Genomic DNA, 19,827 nt, shown 5'->3' with positions numbered 1-19,827 from the left:
ACACAGAGTCACCGATTACAGATTCATGGGGTGGTAGGACCATCTGGTGTTGGGTTCTACATCGCTGTCATTGGACACCTCCATGTCTTTCAAGGACTGGTTTATGGATCGAGGTCTTGACTGGGACTGCCTGAAAGTTTCTTAGATATTACCAGCTTTTTCAGACCACACAACATAAAAACGTCCATTCAGTGCTCTTACAGGACATTCGACAGCTATTGGGCAGCTGGGTCGACCAGCATAGCACAGAGTGACCAGCAAGGGACAAAACAGTTTGGGGACAGGATCAGCAGCCACGGGACATCTGCCTGTGAGAGGAGCTTCGTTTCCAGGAATGAAAACTGATGACGCACTCATTCAAACAGTAATTTGATCAATCGGGGTTACATTTTTTTCAACCTGTACCCGTGCTGAGTGATAAACAAATGGCAGATTTTGGAGAAATACCCTGGGCACTCGTGTATATTCAAGCACGTCATGCAGTATGAAAGTTGTTCCTTATTATGTTACCGTTCACAATGGCTTGTACTGCGTATGCAGTGCTGCTGTAGAAGTGACAGCTGTGCACACTGGAAGCGTTGTCAGCAACAGCAGTTTCCTGCTCTACTGAACCCAAGCTCTGTAGGAGTCCTGCAGTCCCAGCTCAGAAGCATGAGAAACCCTGCCTGCAGCCTTCCAGATGCACGATACTGTGATGACAAAGACAAGTTAGCAAGTGGGTGAAGCAGAGTTCACCACACCCAGTTCGCTGATAGATTGATTCGACACTAAAACTTCAAAGGTGATTAAATTTAAAAAACTGGGTTCAGCAAAATATATTAAGTTTAGGTTTTCAATTATTCCTTTTGTCCTTTTACTGATGTTCCAGCTGGAGTACTTTGGTTGGATTTGTACAACAGTGTTAACTGGACAGTTCTATAACGGTGCTGCTGCTAACTCCTCACCTAAGCCGGAGAGAGGGCCTGGCACTTTCCACACTAGTCAGTCTCTTTGTCTACCTGGGTCTCCCTTTTAATTGTTTCCACGTTTGAACAATGCCTCATACAAAAGAGGGCTCTCTCTGGAAGGTCCATTCAGAAACACTGCTGTCACAATAGCACCCACGTAAAAAGAGGAGCTGGAACGCAGTAGCAGTCTGCCACAACAAGACAGCTTAAGAGTCATAATAACACAGCTTGTTATCTGCAGTCAGTTAATGAGATGCCGTATTACAAATGTCAGTTGCACAAATTGGCTTTGTGGACTTCTATCATTCACCTGAAAGTAATGACCTCTTCACCAGCAGTTTTCTGGACTCAATTAACCTTCTTTATTTCCTACAAGAGAAATTCTCTCAGGATCGCTCTATAGATAGCATACATGTGCTACAATTAGAAGTGTTCAAGGAAAAAAGAGCAAAGGTTTAATAAGTCAAACAAGTGTGGGATATTAATTTAAACTCCACAATCATTAAACTGAATTATTGTCTTACAATAGATGACAAGCCACAGATGAATAGTATTTTCTAATTTTACATTTCATATTGTATTTAAATACTCTGGCAGGTAGCTCAGAGAAACACATGGCTTTAGATATAAATAACAGGAAGGGAGATATAAAAATGCTAAATTAGCAGACTCTCCTTTGATTCTTTTATTAATAAAAAAAAAAATGGGACAGGGTAAACAAAATGCAAAAGCCACTTTAGGCTGTGGAGTAAAATCTTCTCCAAAAGTGAAGACATAATGAAAACGTACTGTATTCTTGGAAGTGTGTTACATCCAAGGGAATTGAGCTTAATCACATTGCTTTATGGCAAAGAATGTGAAACCCATTGCTTCTTTAAAGGGGTTGAGATTTCCTTCTGTGCTCAAGCCCTCAAGAAAACCAGAATGCACTGCACAGCTTTATTCTGTAAAAATACTCAAATACCACCAGCCCACGCGCACACAGCCCACACACAACTGGTTGAGAGTGTGTGTATGTGTTCAGCTAAAATGGTGTTTTGAAGAGCTGCAGGTTCACCATCCGTGGGTGGCAATACGACTGCTAATCAGAAACCCACTGACCCTTCAGAGCTGGGCTGCCAGAGCCCACCAGATCACATACAGCCACACGGATAACATTGGCTACAGTCCCGATGGCAATCACATCCTATACCAGCCAGGAGTTACACAGGAGTTTCTGATTTTCTTTTTTTTCTTTTTTTGCTTCCGTTTTAATAAAATTCACAAGTACTTCCGTTGTCAATTCATCAGTTTGCTGCCTTTTAACCCAATACTTTTAATTATCTTCCAAAAGCCAATTACATCTCCCCTATTTCCCCACAGTGGTCTGCAGATCCCCAGGTGTCACTTCAGTACATACATAAGCAGTAGAAGATTACAAACACAAATAGAGAGATTATCATTCCATTGCTAGGATTATTTAACGCACATTTGTGTAATTTAGTATGACTTTTATTGCGCCCTGCAAACGCATTCTCTGATCTGCTGGCTTTCCTGCCCATATTACTGCTCTCACCAGATTGTTTAGTTGTAAGCAGCTTTCTGACACCTTTTCACACCAGCTTTTCTGTGGCTCGCCTACGCCAGGCATGCTACAGTAAAGATTACCTCTTTGGGGATGTCAGTGCTTTGCACAAATGCTGCACTTGTTAGAATTTCAAGTGGTAATTTAGAGTGATCAGTTTCAACATTCATAAGTGCCTGTTCATGGGAAGAAAAAAATAAATAACATAAAAAAATGGGCTCTGAGAATGCCTACTGCTCACTGTTGCATGAAATCCAGGAACGGAAGCAGGAAATCTAAAATACAATTCTACTGTAAAAACCACTTGTTGTTTTCCTGGAAAAACTGTGATTACTTTCACAAGACGTTCTTACAAGGGTCAGACCATCACTAAATCTACAAACACTGTATTTTGTTAATACAGTGGCATTTGGTAAACTATACAAACGGTCAGACAGAACGTCAAATTCACACACTGTTCTTCACCCTGAACAGGTTGAACAACCTGTGATTTAGGACTCCCAGCTGTTCAAACAAGCATTACAGCTGAACAGTTATGTAATATTTCACTCAGCGACAACAGCACTGTCTTCCACATAAATGCCTTTTATATAAAATTATTAACATGTAAATACTGTTTAGTGCATACAGTACGCAAACAATAAATACATGTTTCATTTTTACATGTAGCTCTGTATTTCAGTACTTATTAAGAGGTTCTGCACTAGGACGTGCCAGGGAAGAACTCCACAATTTTTAGAAAATGTGAGGCACAGTAAAAATGACAGGCTGAAGCTGCGAAATATCTCAAACACTGTAAAAAATCACATTAAAAGATTAACGAGAGGATGTATTTGGGAGTCCGGGGGGAGGGGGGCATGCTGCTCGGACTTACCTTTGCCTCCGGGTACATTTTATCCCTGTAGCTGCAGTAGCTCTTCCCTAGTTAATCTGCAACAAAAGACACGGCACCTATCCCTTCTCCTGCAGACAATTCCTCAGCTGAGCAGCGTCAAGTCTGACAGATTGGCAGGGAACCACGCTAGCACAGCACTACACCACACCACAGCAGCCTCCGTGCGGCCGAGCCTGGCAACTCTGTGGACTGCGCGGGGCTGTGACACACAGCAACGACAGAGCGCCGCTACTTCACATTGTCAGTTGTTGGCTGCTGGCTTAGAAAACACACATACACACACCAACACCTCCTGGCCATGCAGCCGTCTCCAACCCGGTTTTAATGAACTGCGTTATCCTCACAAAACACCCGTCCCACTGAAGAAGCGCCCCTCTACTTGCAGCGACCCTTCCCTTCCTTAGAAGGGATTAGGTAAATCCCAACATAAAAATAGGCATTATTCCTCCCCACAGAGGCTTGAGAGAAATCTATATAAATGTCAGCTTTAATCGCAGAAGCCAGTAAGGGGCCCTAAGGCTCATGGTTATTCCACCCTAGGAGTTAATCCCTTACATCTTCTCAGACCAACAAAGCTGGAACTAAATGAAGCCATGGCAGAGAGACTGATACACAGTGACCCGTCTGATTATTATGTGGGTGCATGGTGGGGGCTGGGCTACAAGGAGACTCAGCCATTTGCATCAACCCAGATTGTCTCAATGATAGCCATTCTTGGAATGAGCGGTCCAATAACCAATTTCGCCCATTAACATGACTGAGGTCAGACAGAGACGCACTACAGGGCCTGATTAAAAGGGTACACAAACACCCCAGCCAAGTTCAGAGGAAAGCACAGTCTTGATCTGGGAATCCTCTACACCAGTATTGCAAGGACTAGGACATGGTTTATGGAAGAGAGAAACAGTGCAACCACAAGTGAAACTGTCAGAGTGCATATTATTAAAATATTTAAATAAATGTGTTGCAGCCAAATTAAGATTGCAAAGATGACAAATGCTAAATTCAATATGGAATCTATTTTCAGTTTTAAAACTTAATTCACGTTTTAAATATAACCGGGCTTAAGTTCTGGTGGGAATTAAGAAGGATCACTGCATTCAACTGCAAATCAAAAGCCCTGCAGTTACCAAGGTAAAAATAAAAAATAAATCCTTATGACAACCCTCAGCTTATGTCAATCCAATTCAACAGTCAACTTAAAAGAGGATAATCTTTCGTTCTTTCACCTCTCCCAAAAGCAGTAATTTCACACAGCAAAAAAAATTAACCCTTAAGATGCTACTGCTTCACTGAATCTGGGGCCAATTTTTGTATTGTAAGTGCAGTACATAGACTTCAAGTAAAGAAAAGCAACCCAAGCATATAAACATTAACACAAGAGAGTCTTCCGTATTCTAGACCACACCTAAATTGTATCAGTATTACTTTAAGTGAGGCACTATAAAGCCTGATGGTTCATTAGAACAGAAGTATGAGTATTTGTATATTCTTGCATGACTAATTCTCTCTCAAAATGTGAGCCAGCAGAACATTTAATTACTGTATTAAAGTGCAGTTTTGCAACATGCAACAGTATTTGTTTCAGATTGTGGTAACACCCTCTATAAATGGATTATAGAGCTGTAAAGCATATGACTCGCGTGAGTACAGTAAAGATTTTAACCACTGAACTCCATGAACATTAGTAGTTTTAAATTAGGAGAGATTGGCATTAGCTAGAAACAATTGCAACCTGCAGTTTTATCCAGACAAATTTGCTTTGAGTTAAACTACAGTACAAACAGAAAATGCTATCATTAACAACTTCAAAGCAAAAGTTCTGTGCTTGGTCAATTTCAAAATATTTATTTAAGAGAAGTGACACCAAAAACACTTTGTAATCACAGCTTCAAATGTATTATTTCATCTTGTTTATTAACACAGAGCTAAGAAGCATTTTTCTTCACAAACAAATGACCCTGAATTATGTATAAGAACACTTGGTTTCTGCAGGAGCCAACCTTTGCTTGATTGCTCAAGACTGCAAACAAAGAAACGGTGTAGACTAACAGCAGAACCACCTCCAACCGAGCAGGTTAGGGAAAGTCTCAGGACCTTTCTTTTTCTGTACCCTAAATTGTTACCTGAACAATAACAGTGTGAAAAACTTTAAGAGCAGGCAAAGGATTCATTGTCAGTGTCTAGCCTGAGTCTATACGATACTTGTTTTGAACAGTGCCACAAATGCAGCCCAGAAAAGCCAGTGTTTTTCTGCCTCAAGGCACAACAAGTTCCCTAGGAGTGTCATCTTAAATATTCAGATTATGAAGGAGAATGACTCTGCACAAGTTTCCGTTTACTAGCGTTTGCTGGTCCCAAAAGCTTACCCATCACTCAAACATGCTGTTCAATGTTTTCTTTTTGACTTTGGAAGCAACAAGAAACGCCTCCAGGCCTTTCCATTATATTTTGTTTTAATCACTGTGAGAGGGGGGCAGATGGAAAAAAAATGCAGGGAAATGACAAAACAAATTAGCCATTGGCATTTCACTCCACACTAATCTTTACTGACAGAGAAAAGGTCTTCCTCCCACTCCTTTTGGTATTAACCAATACTCCAGCAACAACACTTTTCTTTTAGTTAATTATTTTACAATCACCAAATAAACAAATCAAAGATCAGCAAGTTCAGTAAAAGAGGGAAGTCACTGTGCAAGAGTATTCTGTCAGTTTGTGATCATTTTCTTAAGAACCAAGGAAGACTCCTAATGCTGCATTACATTAATCCAGCACCTGTCAGGGTTCAGTGAGTTTAACTGGAATGGAAAGAATACTGAATCCTGACTATTGGTTCCTTAAAACTACAGATTTACCCTCAATTCCTCAGAACAGACAAAGCTTGTGGTGGTTCAACAAAATCACATGGCACAGCTGTAGTAAACCTCCAGAGGCCGGTAAGGACTGAGGTACCACAGGAAATCCCAATTCACTAAGGTGGAGATCGACATATGCCCTCTCAACACATGGCAGTCCCAAGGAATTAACTTGCCGTATTGACGTTTTATGGAGGGTTCCATGCACACAATGACAAAAAGAGCCATTGCATTCAATCGCAACTGAACTCTAAAGAGGGAAACTGAAGCGAATACAGTCGCAGAAAGAAATCACAAATAACTTCTGAAACCACAAACCAGTTCCTGAACTGAATCACACAAGACACAGCGAGAATGTGGTGCAGGAATGACCTGCTCCTGACCAGACCTGAAATTTAACTAGCCGCGCTGTTCTGCTCTCATCCTCCACACATATTTCAACAACAAACAGCTGATGATGAGGTGGAAAAGAAAAGTGAACGCAGCAGCTCCAAAATACTAGGTTCAGATATAGCTAAGTATAAATGTTACTCTGGCAGGAATGTTACCTCAGATGACTACTGCTCTTACGACAGACAAATACCATTAGTGTCAGTCCTAAAAAATTAATTTCTGCAGCGGGGATAACCGTTGAGCTTAACTTTAATCATACAGGAAGTACACAAACTATAGGAAAAAAGGTAAATGAAGGTTAGAAAATGCAACCTTTATCAGGTAAGATACACGTGTATTTATAGTTAAAAGTATTGACTAAAGCAAGTCAAACTACCATTAAAGATCACCCTGCATTCTTCACAAGGGATGAAAAAATAACAGTATGCAAATTTTAAGTGTTTGAAAATATTGATTTTAAAGCCTACTGCTGTGGAACAAAATGAGACCCACAGTTGGTAGTAAAAGACTGCCAAAGGCACTGAACAAACACAGCAGTCGAAGAGAACTAGGTCACCATTTTCTACAAGCAGAAAAAATAAGATAAGAGAATTATACAATGTTGGTTACACTTCTCACTATTCGAATCAATTAACTTAGCCAGCTGGCACTGTGCCATAGCATGTAATTATAAATCCAAAAAGATAATGGTTTGCTCTCACATGGTAGAGACTAGAGCATTCAACCTTGTAGCCAGGAGAAGCAGGTAGAAGAAAAGGAAAATAACAGGCATTGCTGCTGTATTGTAGCAGCCTGTATTGAGGTACGAGCCCCCATTGTGAACCCTGAACGGGTCTCTCAGTGCTCCTCCACTAAATGGTCTCTGGGGCTGAATGGGAAGTGACCTCGCCTTCAGAGCACACAGGAAGTGCCTGGCTACAGAGTAGGCACCAGCCTCCCCTCACGAGCCAATAAAGACAGACGGCCGAAAATGACACTGTCGAGTGGCACTGCCTTACAGCTGCCCACGCTCCTCCCAGCTGGAGTGAGACTTTATAAACAAAAAATACAAAAAAAAAAACTCATAATTAAGCCTGCAGCTCTTCATATACAAGCCAACAAACCACTGTTTTTAGGCAGCACAAATCACAAGATCTAACTGTTCTACAGTCGAATTACTTGCAGATAAGGTGCATTACCCAAAAACCACACAGCCTATATGACTAACTATAGTAAGTATATAATAGACAGAATAGAATCTTCAGATGTTCCTCATAACTGTAATGAAACTGTTGCTAAATAATGCTAGGCCTATTAAACTTTTGTTTTTACAAATTTACAATCATAAATTCAGACCATTACTAAGAAAAACATTAAAAGCCCGGTGAAACTTTCTGGTGTTGCATTTGTTTATGAGAAAAGTTAAATACACAGTGAAAATGCACTACCTAAGCCAAAAAGACAGAGTGCTCCGACTCTCTTGTTTTGGGTACACTGCGCTGCCCGGCCACTGCTCAGCTGGGTGACCCTGGCAAGCCGTCCCCCGTCGGGACACAAAGAGCCGTTCTGTGGAGCTTTCTGAAGTTGTACTGAATGAAAGGTTCCTGTAGAATAAAACCTGCCTTGTGCCGACAGAAGTGCCAGTGAGGGACATCATGCTGCCCGGCACTGAGCTGCAACTGAAGCTGAGAGGAGCAGCTAAATGCAGCTTTCCCACAAGATGACACATGATGACAAATCCAAATAAAATTATTAATGTGTTGTTGTTTTCATATATAGATGATCAAAAACAAAACCATTCTGAACTAAATAGTTTTGTTATGAGGAAGGAATTAAATTCATTCACATTCACAAACTGAATGGATCTTGCAGGAAGTACAAGTTAGTAAATTACACATTACTACTTAACATACCTAAACGAACAACTGTATTCTTCATACTGGTGCAGCATGGGAAATAGCAAACAGGCAGAATAACCAAATACCGTTACAACTATAACAAATATTCAGTTCAGGAAAAGAATGAGAAAACCGAGCCTTTTCTGGTTATGATAAATGAGTCTCGCCAGGTGCTGTCTATAAAACAGGCTGTATCTCCTCCCTCAGGGTGCACAGGGGTGGTGAGATGGGGAAGTAATCTTTGGCATTGACTTTTTTTTCTTGTTGAAAGCGGATACGATGCTTTAACAAATTATGAAAGACGTTGGTTGCATTCCTATTTCACTCCTCATCCACCACATGGAAAAATACTCATCTTATAGGCACTCCCAGCCATTGAATATGATCGCATAAGCGCAACTTTTGCTTTATCACAATGATCAGTTCACCTAGGTTAGCAAAAGCCAGCTGATCTTGTTCAGCCTCTACAAAGCCAAAAAAATAAATAAAAAATATACATAAAACCGTGCAAAAACAAACAAAAATAAGTCAATATCATTCTGAGACATGGTACTCTAATCATTAATAGCACCTTTGTCTTCTTCAGCAAAGTCCTTTATAGCTGTACTGCACGTCCCCCCCACCACCCATTAACTTTCCAGGAGCCAAAATTCGACCAAAAAGCTGAAAACCGATTAAAAAAATCAGGGACAGAGCCGAGATTCATGACATTTTACATGAGTTAGTGTCTATGGTGAGCAATTAAAAACTAGATAATCTCATGTCTTGGGTCTAGCCAGTAATTCACTGATTTAGACCCATGCCGAATCCTCTGCTGATATGACCTAGATTCTATTCATTTTCTCTGGCTTTGTTCTACAGCAGCCGGTTCCTCGGTGCAGGGAACCAGAACAAAGCCACCACAATGGGTCTTAATAAGCAGGGGATGAGAATATGGCATACTTACTGCTGTAGAAACCATTTTGTATTACTTTGCACAACAGAAACTTACAAGGGACCAAAAATAAACTAGAATACGATCGCCTTAGAGCTTGAAGCAGATCTGGGATTTTCCACTTAATGTGGTACAGTGTAGCCGAGCACCAATGACAAAGCTGTAAATCTTATTAAAGGACAAGGCTCAATCATTAACTTTTAAATTTTCTACATACACATCATGGTCAGATGTCATATACGTACATATAAAGAAGGAAAATTATCTGTCTCTTGGTTAAAATTGTATGTTTACTAAAGTGAATTCATTATTTAATGATCATGCATCCTGATACTGTGGTATTCATGCCTAAATAGCTTTAATCTAAAACAAAATGCACAGGATTCAACCTATTTTTCATCCACCAAAAAAAAAAAAAAGTCTGTTGCTGGGCTCTGATGTAACCAAAAGGCTAAACATTTTTTTTTTTCCCCTAAGACATAAAATTTTTCATAAGCCTGTAATTATCTTAAAGAGCTCTAGAACAGAAACACTCCCCGAGGTCAGCTTTCTCACCGCACACACTCCCCAGGTGAACACAGCCCTCAAATGAACAAAGCTGGGCAGATTTCTGCACCCTGTCTGTGTTGCAGCAGGGAAGGGCAGCGTTACTCGGAGGCAGGTACTACTCAGCACTTGACACAGAGGCACAGACCGGGGAAATAAAGCACATTCCAAAGATAAGCCCATGGAAATATGTAAAAGTAACAATAATAATTCTATTCCTAGTATATGTTGGAGAGCAACATGAACTGGGCAATTATCCCTGCTGTTACAATAGAGATCTTTCAGGTAAATTCAACAAAATCTGATTTTACTTTTAGGAGCACATGCTGCAAACAGGGATCTAGAACTCCATTAAAACAAGACAGACATTGTTTTCATGAGCAGCAGTCAGACAGACAGAAGGGAAACTGGAAGGAGACCAGTGTGGGCCCAGCCACCCAATCTCAGCCTCAGTGCGGTTCATACCTGCATGTGCTCCGTGGAGCTGCTACTGAGGTCATCCCCCGACTCCGAGTCGTTGCGGTGCTGTTCAGAGCCCTCCCCCGCGGAGTCGCAGTGCGGGGGGGTCCGGTCAGCATCCAGGTCCAGCGGGGGCCTCCGTCCGATCATGGGAGACCTGCTGTGATTGGGCAGCCTTGGGGGTGGCGAATCAGCGCGCGCCCGCGGGAGAGTGGAGCCGGTGTTATTGTTCTGCAAGTGGTCGGCCAGGCTCTTGCTCTGCCCGGGGCTGCCCAAGTTCTGGTTGGCGTCCCTGGGAAGGGCCGGGGGCGTGATGTGCCCCGGGGGGTGGCGCCCGAAGCTTGACAGCTCCTGGGTTTTGGACAGATTCTCGTTGGACCTCTGCAGGGGCTTGATGTCCAACGCCTTGGGTTTGGTCTTCCCAGACCCTCTGGAGGGCAGGGGTTTCTGTGGAGGCATGAGCGCCTTGCGAACTTCCTTCACATACTGCGCCGGCACATAGAAGGGCTTGGCGTTTTCATCCTTCTTCACCTGCCACCAGTCGTCGTTGGTCTTCCTCACCAGGATGTAACAGTCCCCCTGCTTGATGGTGATGAACCGGTCTTTGGCCTTGTACTCATAGTCATACTCAACCTCGATGTAGACCTGCCCAGGGGCAATGGGCAACTCGCACTTGCTGTCCTTGTCGGCCATCTTCTTTTCAGCTTCCAGGTTCACTGTCTGAAGGAGGTAATAATCCACATGGCTTGTTTCACGAATGTGATTCTGTAACACAACATGAAGATGTTATTAAGCTAATAAGTTAGAATAGACAAAAAAACTATTACATTAAACATATACATTCTGTATGCATATAAAAAGGTAATTCCCAAGTTAAAAAAATAAATAAATTTGAGAATGCAAATTACAACAGTAGAAACATTAACAATATTTAATTAAAACCTCTAAAGGGTATCTTATCAATAAATACATTGACTGTTTAATTAAAACTTATCTTCTTGCACATATTTTCACTTCCTAGATCAACTCCAAAACAAATGTCATGTTCTCTCATGAGGTCACTAGCTGATCTGACTGGCATGAAAGGCAAAAAAATAAACCACTAGAAATGCCCAGTGACTTTTGATCTAATGGGTTCATGGGACAGATACTGTAACACCACCATCAGGAAGAACGCAATAAGAGAGAGAAAAACAGACCTGATACCAACGAGGGAAGCTGGGAGGAACATCAGATAACAAAAAGAAAATGACAATGTATGAGGAAATTGTGCTCTTGTGGCACGATGCGTCAGAGCTCTTTATATACCACCGACACAGAGAAGGTGGCACATGTGTATCTGCATATATGGAAATTAGACTCACTTGGTCTGAATGAAACATTTCAGGTTTGACAAGCTACAGACTCAAAAAATGTTGTTTAAAAAAAATGTATATAAAACATTGTGGATTTTGGAAATGTAATAAAAATCAGTAATAAGTCTTAGGTATAGTTTCAAATATAATAAATAAGGGAAATTCTGGGTGTAATTCCAGTCGCTCCTACCTTGAAGACATGTTTAATGGGAAATTGGGGAGAAACCCATTAGCACAGATATAATCGTCCAATGTTGTGTTTGGAGCTCAGAGAGCACATTTAGACAGAATATCTAAACCTGGAAACCGAGTAAAAAAACAATACATCTTTTTTGTGGAGCTTTATTTCCTTGATGCTGGGTTGTCCATTTACAATTTATAGTATCACACCATCTTTAAACACCTTTAATAGTGCAATTTAAACTTCAACACTAAGAAACCACTGATTATATTTGGTGGCACAATAAACTGGTATCAAAGCGGAACTGGTGTCTGTGTGTTGAGATTGTGGAAGACAGCAAGTTCCCACTCTGAAGCAAATTGCAGTGCTAACTCGTTGCTCTAGAGTGAGCTTTAAGTAGGATTTGGAAATGAATATAAGAGACAGAAATAAATTAATCATTTTATAAATAGGTCAACATCCATCTTCAAGTAAAGCCCATAAACTGCCATGCACCAGAAACTTACATTACAAAAATAAGCAGCAAATTAGAATAAATATGAAAGGGCAAGATTAATGTTGTACTACAGTGGGGGGTTTAAAGCGTGTGGCAATCTCAGTGATCAGATGGCAATGATCTGCTCAGCCTTTGCCCTTGTACATCACCGACTGCTACTTCTCAAAAGCCTTCCCACTGTGTTACTCACTGAGACACACTATACGTCACATGGGGTCCTATAGCATGTTTACATCCCCTCTGTAACCATTTAAATTGCTATTTTCCTGCTCATGCTATTCCACTTAAAAACGTTTCCTCTTCTTTGCCAATTTGTCATCACCAGACGCACAGTAAGAGCCACTTCTCCCTGATCCCTTTCTGTGAAGAATAATGAATAATGTCAATTTTCTGCCATCTACACTTCCAAATACTTATTCAGCTACTGATTTAGTTTTCCTGTAGCTTTAGAAACACAATAATACAGTTATACCCAAGCTGTCAAGCACAACCTTGTCCCAAATAACCTGCATTTAACATTTTTGTTTCTAAATCTGTATTTCACTCCCAATGAACTTCACTCTAAACGAATTACAAAACCTTGACAGAGGGCACAAGCTCCAACAATGGCTATAATAATTCAATGTCCTGGCTGAAAAATCAGATTAGCTCAATGGGTGTGTGTGCCTGGAAAAGAGCACCTCAGGTAAGGTTTGTATAATTCAGCTATATCGGAAAACGAGAGGCCAAATCACTGCTTTTGCTGGCAGGAGAGCACAACATTACTTTATCTCTAGACAAAGTGAATGAGGTTTGTGTTCACATCATTATCTTAGCCAGGTCATCAATCTCAGCACAACGGTTTCCACTGCACATCTTTGGATAATCCGTTTTATTTTAACAAAACAAGATACAGGAGTAAAAGAGTATTGAATTAACATCTTCACATTTAAGTCTTCATTTGGTAAACAAGCTCAATCACAGAACTCCAGATGAGCTTCTGTAACATGTCGTTTACACATTTTTTGACCATGTGTTGTTTCTTAATATGCTTTCCATTTTGCTAACCCTTGCATTCTTTTCTAACCGCTCATATATTCCCCCCCACACACACTGTAAAAACACCCTGTAGTAAAATGGTTTTAGACTTGGGACCAGTGCCTAATGATATATGAACCCCATCTTTAACACTTGAGGTAGCTAACCCCTCCCTGATTCAAAGAAATTCCGGTAAGGATTGTGGGGCCTAAAACTGATTTAGACAAGTCAATGACTACCACTTGCTGTTCTTCAATTCGGTAATATGGCTTTGGCAAATAACATGGGGAAAGAAACCACCAAGAAGTATTTTTTTTAATGCCTTTCATGTGCAACCTCTCTAAAATGTAAACTGATGTAAATTGAGTCCATGTGCCCAAGAATATTACCACCACGGAGGACACATCCAATTTTATGCAGTTATGTTACACCCAAGGTAAACTAAAGGTTTTCATTATAAGGGTTATTTAAATTAAACGTTTTTTTTTTCTTTTCGTTTTTTTAAATAAGAAGCTGTAATGTTTTTGTTTGTTAATTGTTTTACTTTATGAAATGCTTATATTTTTGGGGTGCTGTTCTATATGATATCAGTTGGAGATCAAAATCAATGACCGAAGCTAACCAAGTTTGAGACGAGAGGGAGAAAAAATGAACTGAATTGTTAAACCAATACAATCACAAAGAAAGGTGAAGGAAACTAGATGCTAGTCATAATGTGTGTTCTCCATTCCACAGAAAATCACAACATTAGCCTACATAGGAAAGGATACATTCAGCTAATCTTGATAGTCTTTTGTTTTTTTTCCCCAGTAGAGAATTAATCATAGGCTTTCATTCTGTGAAACCCAGAGAGCTATACCGCCTGGCTCTTTTTTCCTCAGCTCTGACAACTTTGTGCAGTAGCAAGACTGAACTAGAGTGCCTATAGAAAGTCTACACCGCCTTGAACTATTTTCACATTCCGTTGTGTCAGTGCTTCAAAGTTTCTTGCATGTAAATTAATTTTGTATTAAAAATACAAAACTGAAAGATCATAATTCGATAAGTCTCCACCCTACCGAGTTCATACCTGGTGGAAGCATCTTTGACAGCAATTGCAGCTGTGAGTCTGTTGTAATAGGTTTCTACGTCTACTTTGCACACCAAGATTTAAGAATAAACCTGTCGAAGCTCAAGTTCCTTGGGGAGCATTGAAAAAAAATATTACAATAAAAATAACACATTTTAAAACATCCTTGAGACTCTCTTAAGAGTACGCTCTGACAGCGTAAGTTGTTACCAGAGCAACACTTTTTTTTTCCCCCTTCTATTCAAACAATTTCACGTAACAACAAATTGCAGCCTTTTAACATGTTCACATACATAGGTCCATTAAACTATTTCATCTTTGAGAAAAGAACAGCTGCACATTATACATTAAAACACAAACTAGTACTGGAACAAACATTTATAGTAGTGCTTGTCATCTTCAAAACCAAAGTGTTGGAGGAAAACAGGAACACAATTTGCTACCATCAGCAAATGTCACTTTCTTCTGCCAGCAGAAAGCAGTTGTGATTCTACCAAAGAACAGGTCCCAACTTCTTGAATTTCATCAAACTCCCTCACAGCTCTGCAGCTGATCTTTATCTGTAGTGTCGGGCTACTTTACGAGGCCCTCGAAAAGATTCACTGTGCCAACCGTGAAGGTCTCCAATCATTTTGTTTTTGTTTTGCACCAAACTAAACCCAACATTAGACTGCACAAACACATGATAAACAGATTTAAATAACATGAATCTTGACACTTATTATTATCATTCACCTCTCCCTGGCTCCCAATACTATTCCTCCTCTTGCATACAAGACCGCAAATTAACACCAGTAGGCAAAACTGTTTTAGCTGCAAATTATCCGCAGTCAGCCATCCTAGACGTCTCAAATTAGTTTACAGCCCTCTCGATCAAGCAGGCTTAACACCAGCACCTACCCGTGCACAATTATGGCAGTTGCCTCTCTGAGCCCACGGCAGACAACTACTTTCATTTTCTTGGCACTTTGTATTCTCCAGTCTTCTATAGTATGTCAGTAAGTGTAAACACTAACCAAGATTTCCATTAATCTGAACAACTTACAACAGCTTCCAAATGCAGCCACCTGCTCTTCCTCCAAGTGAAATGGTAAATCCAAGTCCTGTGTCTGGCAGCAATTGTGTTGGTTGTGTAACTATTTATCAGTCAGACGTTGTATCAGGATGAAGTCAGTCGTAATCCTGTTGTTCTTTCAGTGACAACAGCTGCTAATCATCCTTACCTGAAAGGTCCATCTCAAGATACAATCTCTCCTTCAGTAGATTGCAAAGAGCATCTGTTCACATGTATACACAGACTACATGGATTTAAGAGGAATTCATTTTTTCCCTGATTCTGGAAGTAATATTTGTGTATCTGTGTGTGCTACTTATTGGCAAACATCTTTACCCCCCTATATATTTTTTGTTTATAGAAATGGCAGCGTTAGATGGTGAAATAAATAGCGTTGCCTCTGGAAGCAATTTCACAATTCATTTGAAAGCAATAAGCGGAGTGTGAGCCCTCAAAGCTCTGCAGAGACAGCAAACTTGCCTGTCAAAAAAGAGTCATAGTAGACGGGTGTCATAATCTTAAACAGGAACACAAGATGACCTTCCTAAGCAGCTGTACTAAAAATACCACATTTCCACCTACTAATCAGATCTTTCACTTTGTTAAACCATTGAATGGCCTATTTTCTTTTTGCTAAATCAAACACAACCAAAGGTGTATATTTTAACCATGATGGCATGCACAGCCGTTGAAAACCCCAGTTCACTACTTCTACACATCCCTCCCCCTTCCTGAAACCACACAGGTAAAGCAGACACCTTACATGGCCAGCAGAGAACACCTCCTTCAGGAACAGATCCCCATGCGTTACTCTTACAGCAGAGATTACAGACAGCACGTACAAGGAGTCAATGCCAATCGGTCTATCTATTACTAAACCGAGACTTACTCATTTCTAAAATACAAAGAGACAAATCGCCAGCTTCCTACCTACACCTGGGTCCTGCAGGGACTTGCCACAGCCCGCTCGGCGCTGCCTCTTGGGCGCAGGAATGCGGAGTGGTGCCGTTTACACGGGAGCGGGGCGCCAGCTGTTGTCACTCCGGATTTGCAACATCTGTCTACCCTACACTGAGCTACTGGGGATAGGCCTGTCACAGCTGGAATTAATTAGCCTAAAATAAGCAACTTCTGCATTTCATTTTAGACTACTACTGTAACATGTATTACTCAGCCTGGCTTTAAATCCTAATAGTAATAGATCATCATTTCATAAAGTCTCTCTTATTGCCAGTGTGTTGCAATGATATACATATAGTTTGATATATGCTAAACTGATTATCCTGAAGTGTTAAAACCCCAACACACAAGAGATCTCATCAGATAGAGGATGGTGGCACTATGAATAACAAAGGCAGTTCATCCTAAATGCAGGCTCTTTTTAAACAAAAATAGAAAATAAAAACACTGTGGATAAGTATTGTATTGTACAATATAAAAACCTCCAAGTTCCTTTTCACGGTGTCTTGCTGGATGCCGATGTAAGTGTCGGCTCGCTGTTTGCAGGAGCCGGAGCCTTTAGTCGTGAAACATCTGGATTTCACAGCGGCCACCCCGCTAATTGAAATACCCCCCACTATTCAAAACAGACGCCTGATCACAGAAACCTGGTCGAGCCCCCCGCCTCGATGCCAACACAAAGCGCGGCTCACCGGCCAGCACCCACCCATTCATCAGCCCCTCTCCGAGCCCTGGATCCGGGACCGTCCCCCCGCAGTGCCCCGCGTCTGTCCCAGAGGGGCTCGCTTGGGCCCACCACTTTAAACCCCAGTACAGCGCTGGCCAACCGCGCTGGCTGGTGCGCCGCGCACACACACACACGCATATACACACACATATACACACACACGCATATACACACACATATACACACACACACACACACGCATATACACACACACACACACACGCATATACACACACATATACACACACACACACACACGCATATACACACACATATACACACACACACACACACGCATATACACACACATATACACACACACACACACACGCATATACACACACATATACACACACACACACACACGCATATACACACACATATACACACACACACACACGCATATACACACACATATACACACACACACACACACGCATATACACACACATATACACACACGCATATACACGCATACACGCATATATATACACACACACACGCATATACACACACATATACACGCATACACACACACACACACGCATATACACACACACACACACGCATATACACACACATATACACACACATATACACACACACACACACACACACACGCATATACACACATACACACACGCATATACACACACACACATATACACGCACACACATATATACACACACACACATAAGTTGCACTTGCGCGTCTGCAAGTTGCCTGGATTGAAGCGGCGCGACGCGGTGGTTTCGCCGCGGATTAAACCGCATCCGCAGCTGAAGAGCCGCTCCGGGTCCGAGCGCCACGCACTGAAAACTTTCCCCGCAGCCGCAGCACCGTGACCCGCTCGACCCGCTCCGAAAAGCGGCGCAGAGACCGGCGTTGAAACGGCGCAGCTCTTTATGTCAGGTAATTGTTTTTCTGACCGCAAAAGGCATCGCTCCTCCCGCACGAAGGGCACATTCACACGGGCACAGTAAGAAAACACCGCCGGTCAAGTCTGAACCACAGAAGCAGGAAACAGCGGCTTCACCCCGGCACAGACAGCCCGGCTCGGCGGCTGGGAGCAGGTTCATTCCCGCAGAAACCCCGAGCTCTCCCATGCGCTCCGGAGCTCACAAACACGGCCGGCCGCTCCGTAATAAACCCGTACTATCACTCCACCAACCTGCTGTACGGCTCTCCGGTGTCCCCAGCTGCAGATACGCCGGCCTGCGGGCTGAGGCGAACTTTTTTCCGCCTGTTCTTCCCGGTCTCGTCGCTGCCGCACCGAGCCGAGCCAGTGCGCGTCCCCGGCCGAGCAAACAACCCGCGCCTCGCTCCCGCTGCCCCCCCGCGGACGCGCGGCTCGCCCCCGCCCCCGCGCGCCCCCGCCGCCGCGCCATCCCCTGTGTGCCCGCACGGCCGAGGACTTGGCACCATCTTGTGGCTTCGCTAGTGAGCTGTATCTGTGAGGAGAAGCAGGTCTGCTGGGGGTGGTTGGTATATAGGTTTGGCAGGGAGTGTGGGTCTAAGTGGGTCAGAAAGAATCCCTGTTGAGATCTGTCAGAAAAGAACTAGATGAAGTAACGCATGAGAAAGACCTAGGAGTCTATGTGGACTCCTCACTTTCTCCATCCAAACAGTGTGGGGGAGCAATAAAAAAGGCAAACATTATTGTCAAAAGTGTAGAATTGAGCACAAGGGCAGTAATGTTCAGACTGTACAATGCACTAGTTAGAGCTCATCTGGATACTGTGGACAGTTCTGGGCTCCACACTTCAAGAAGGATATCGCTGCTCTAGAGGCAGTTCAGAGGAGAGCAACCAGACTTATTCCAGGTCTGAACGGAAAGTCCTACTGAGAGACTGAGGAACTGAACCTTTTCACCCTGCAACAGAGGAGACTACGTGGGGACTTGATCCAAGTCTTCAAAATCATGAAGGGCATTGACCACATCAAACCAGAGGAGCTTTTCCAGATCAGCAGGGACACACGCACCCGGGGACACAAATGGAAATTGGGCTTCAAGGCATTCAAGACAGAAAACAGGAGACACTTCTTCACACAGAGAGGCATCACAATCTGAACAAACTCCCCAGCGATGTGGCTGAAGCTGAACATTTGGGAACATTTAAAATCGGACAGGATAGGATCCTTGGATCACTCAGTTATTAATGGACACCAAACGAGCACGAAGGGTCGAATGGCCTCCTCTCGTTTGTGAACTCTCTTATGTTCTTATTCGATTGACTCTTGCTTGTTTTTAATATGGGTGGGCTGGAGTAAGACGGAAGGGTGTCAGTAGATATACTCAAGCTCTTGTTTGCAGCCAAATTAAATGCTTAAGATTTCCCGGCCCTGGCACTCAGTAATAGATATCCGAATCCATGTCAGTGCCTTTAGGTTACTTATGGAGTGACCGTGTTGATCATGAATAAAATATAGTTACCAAAGTGGCCATCTGTCTCCTAACTGGCTGTAGAACATCTCCCTTCATGAGGACGGGTCATTA

General features: G+C 42.2%; 1 protein-coding gene across 12 annotated transcripts in view; it reads right to left on the bottom strand.

The window, feature by feature from the left end:
- Window positions 1–18,837, bottom strand: part of arhgap12b (Rho GTPase activating protein 12b) — a 73,905-nt gene extending 55,068 nt beyond the window's left edge. For 9 of the 12 annotated variants that reach the window (XM_066717773.1, XM_066717775.1, XM_066717780.1 and 6 more), the window contains exons 1-2: window positions 18,502–18,837; window positions 10,477–11,235 (exon numbers count right to left, since the gene is read on the bottom strand). In XM_066717773.1, coding sequence (XP_066573870.1) covers window positions 10,477–11,163 — 687 coding nt within the window. In that variant the 5' untranslated portion in view covers window positions 11,164–11,235; window positions 18,502–18,837. The remainder of the gene's footprint in view (window positions 1–10,476; window positions 11,236–18,501) is intronic. The other 3 variants (XM_066717772.1, XM_066717774.1, XM_066717778.1) reach the window with 1 other exon arrangement.
- Window positions 18,838–19,827: the final 990 nt, after the last annotated feature.

Source organism: Amia ocellicauda, chromosome 2 (assembly GCF_036373705.1).
Source record: "Amia ocellicauda isolate fAmiCal2 chromosome 2, fAmiCal2.hap1, whole genome shotgun sequence".
Taxonomy (NCBI): Eukaryota; Metazoa; Chordata; class Actinopteri; order Amiiformes; family Amiidae; genus Amia; species Amia ocellicauda.
This window is presented reverse-complemented; position numbering and strand designations above follow the sequence as displayed.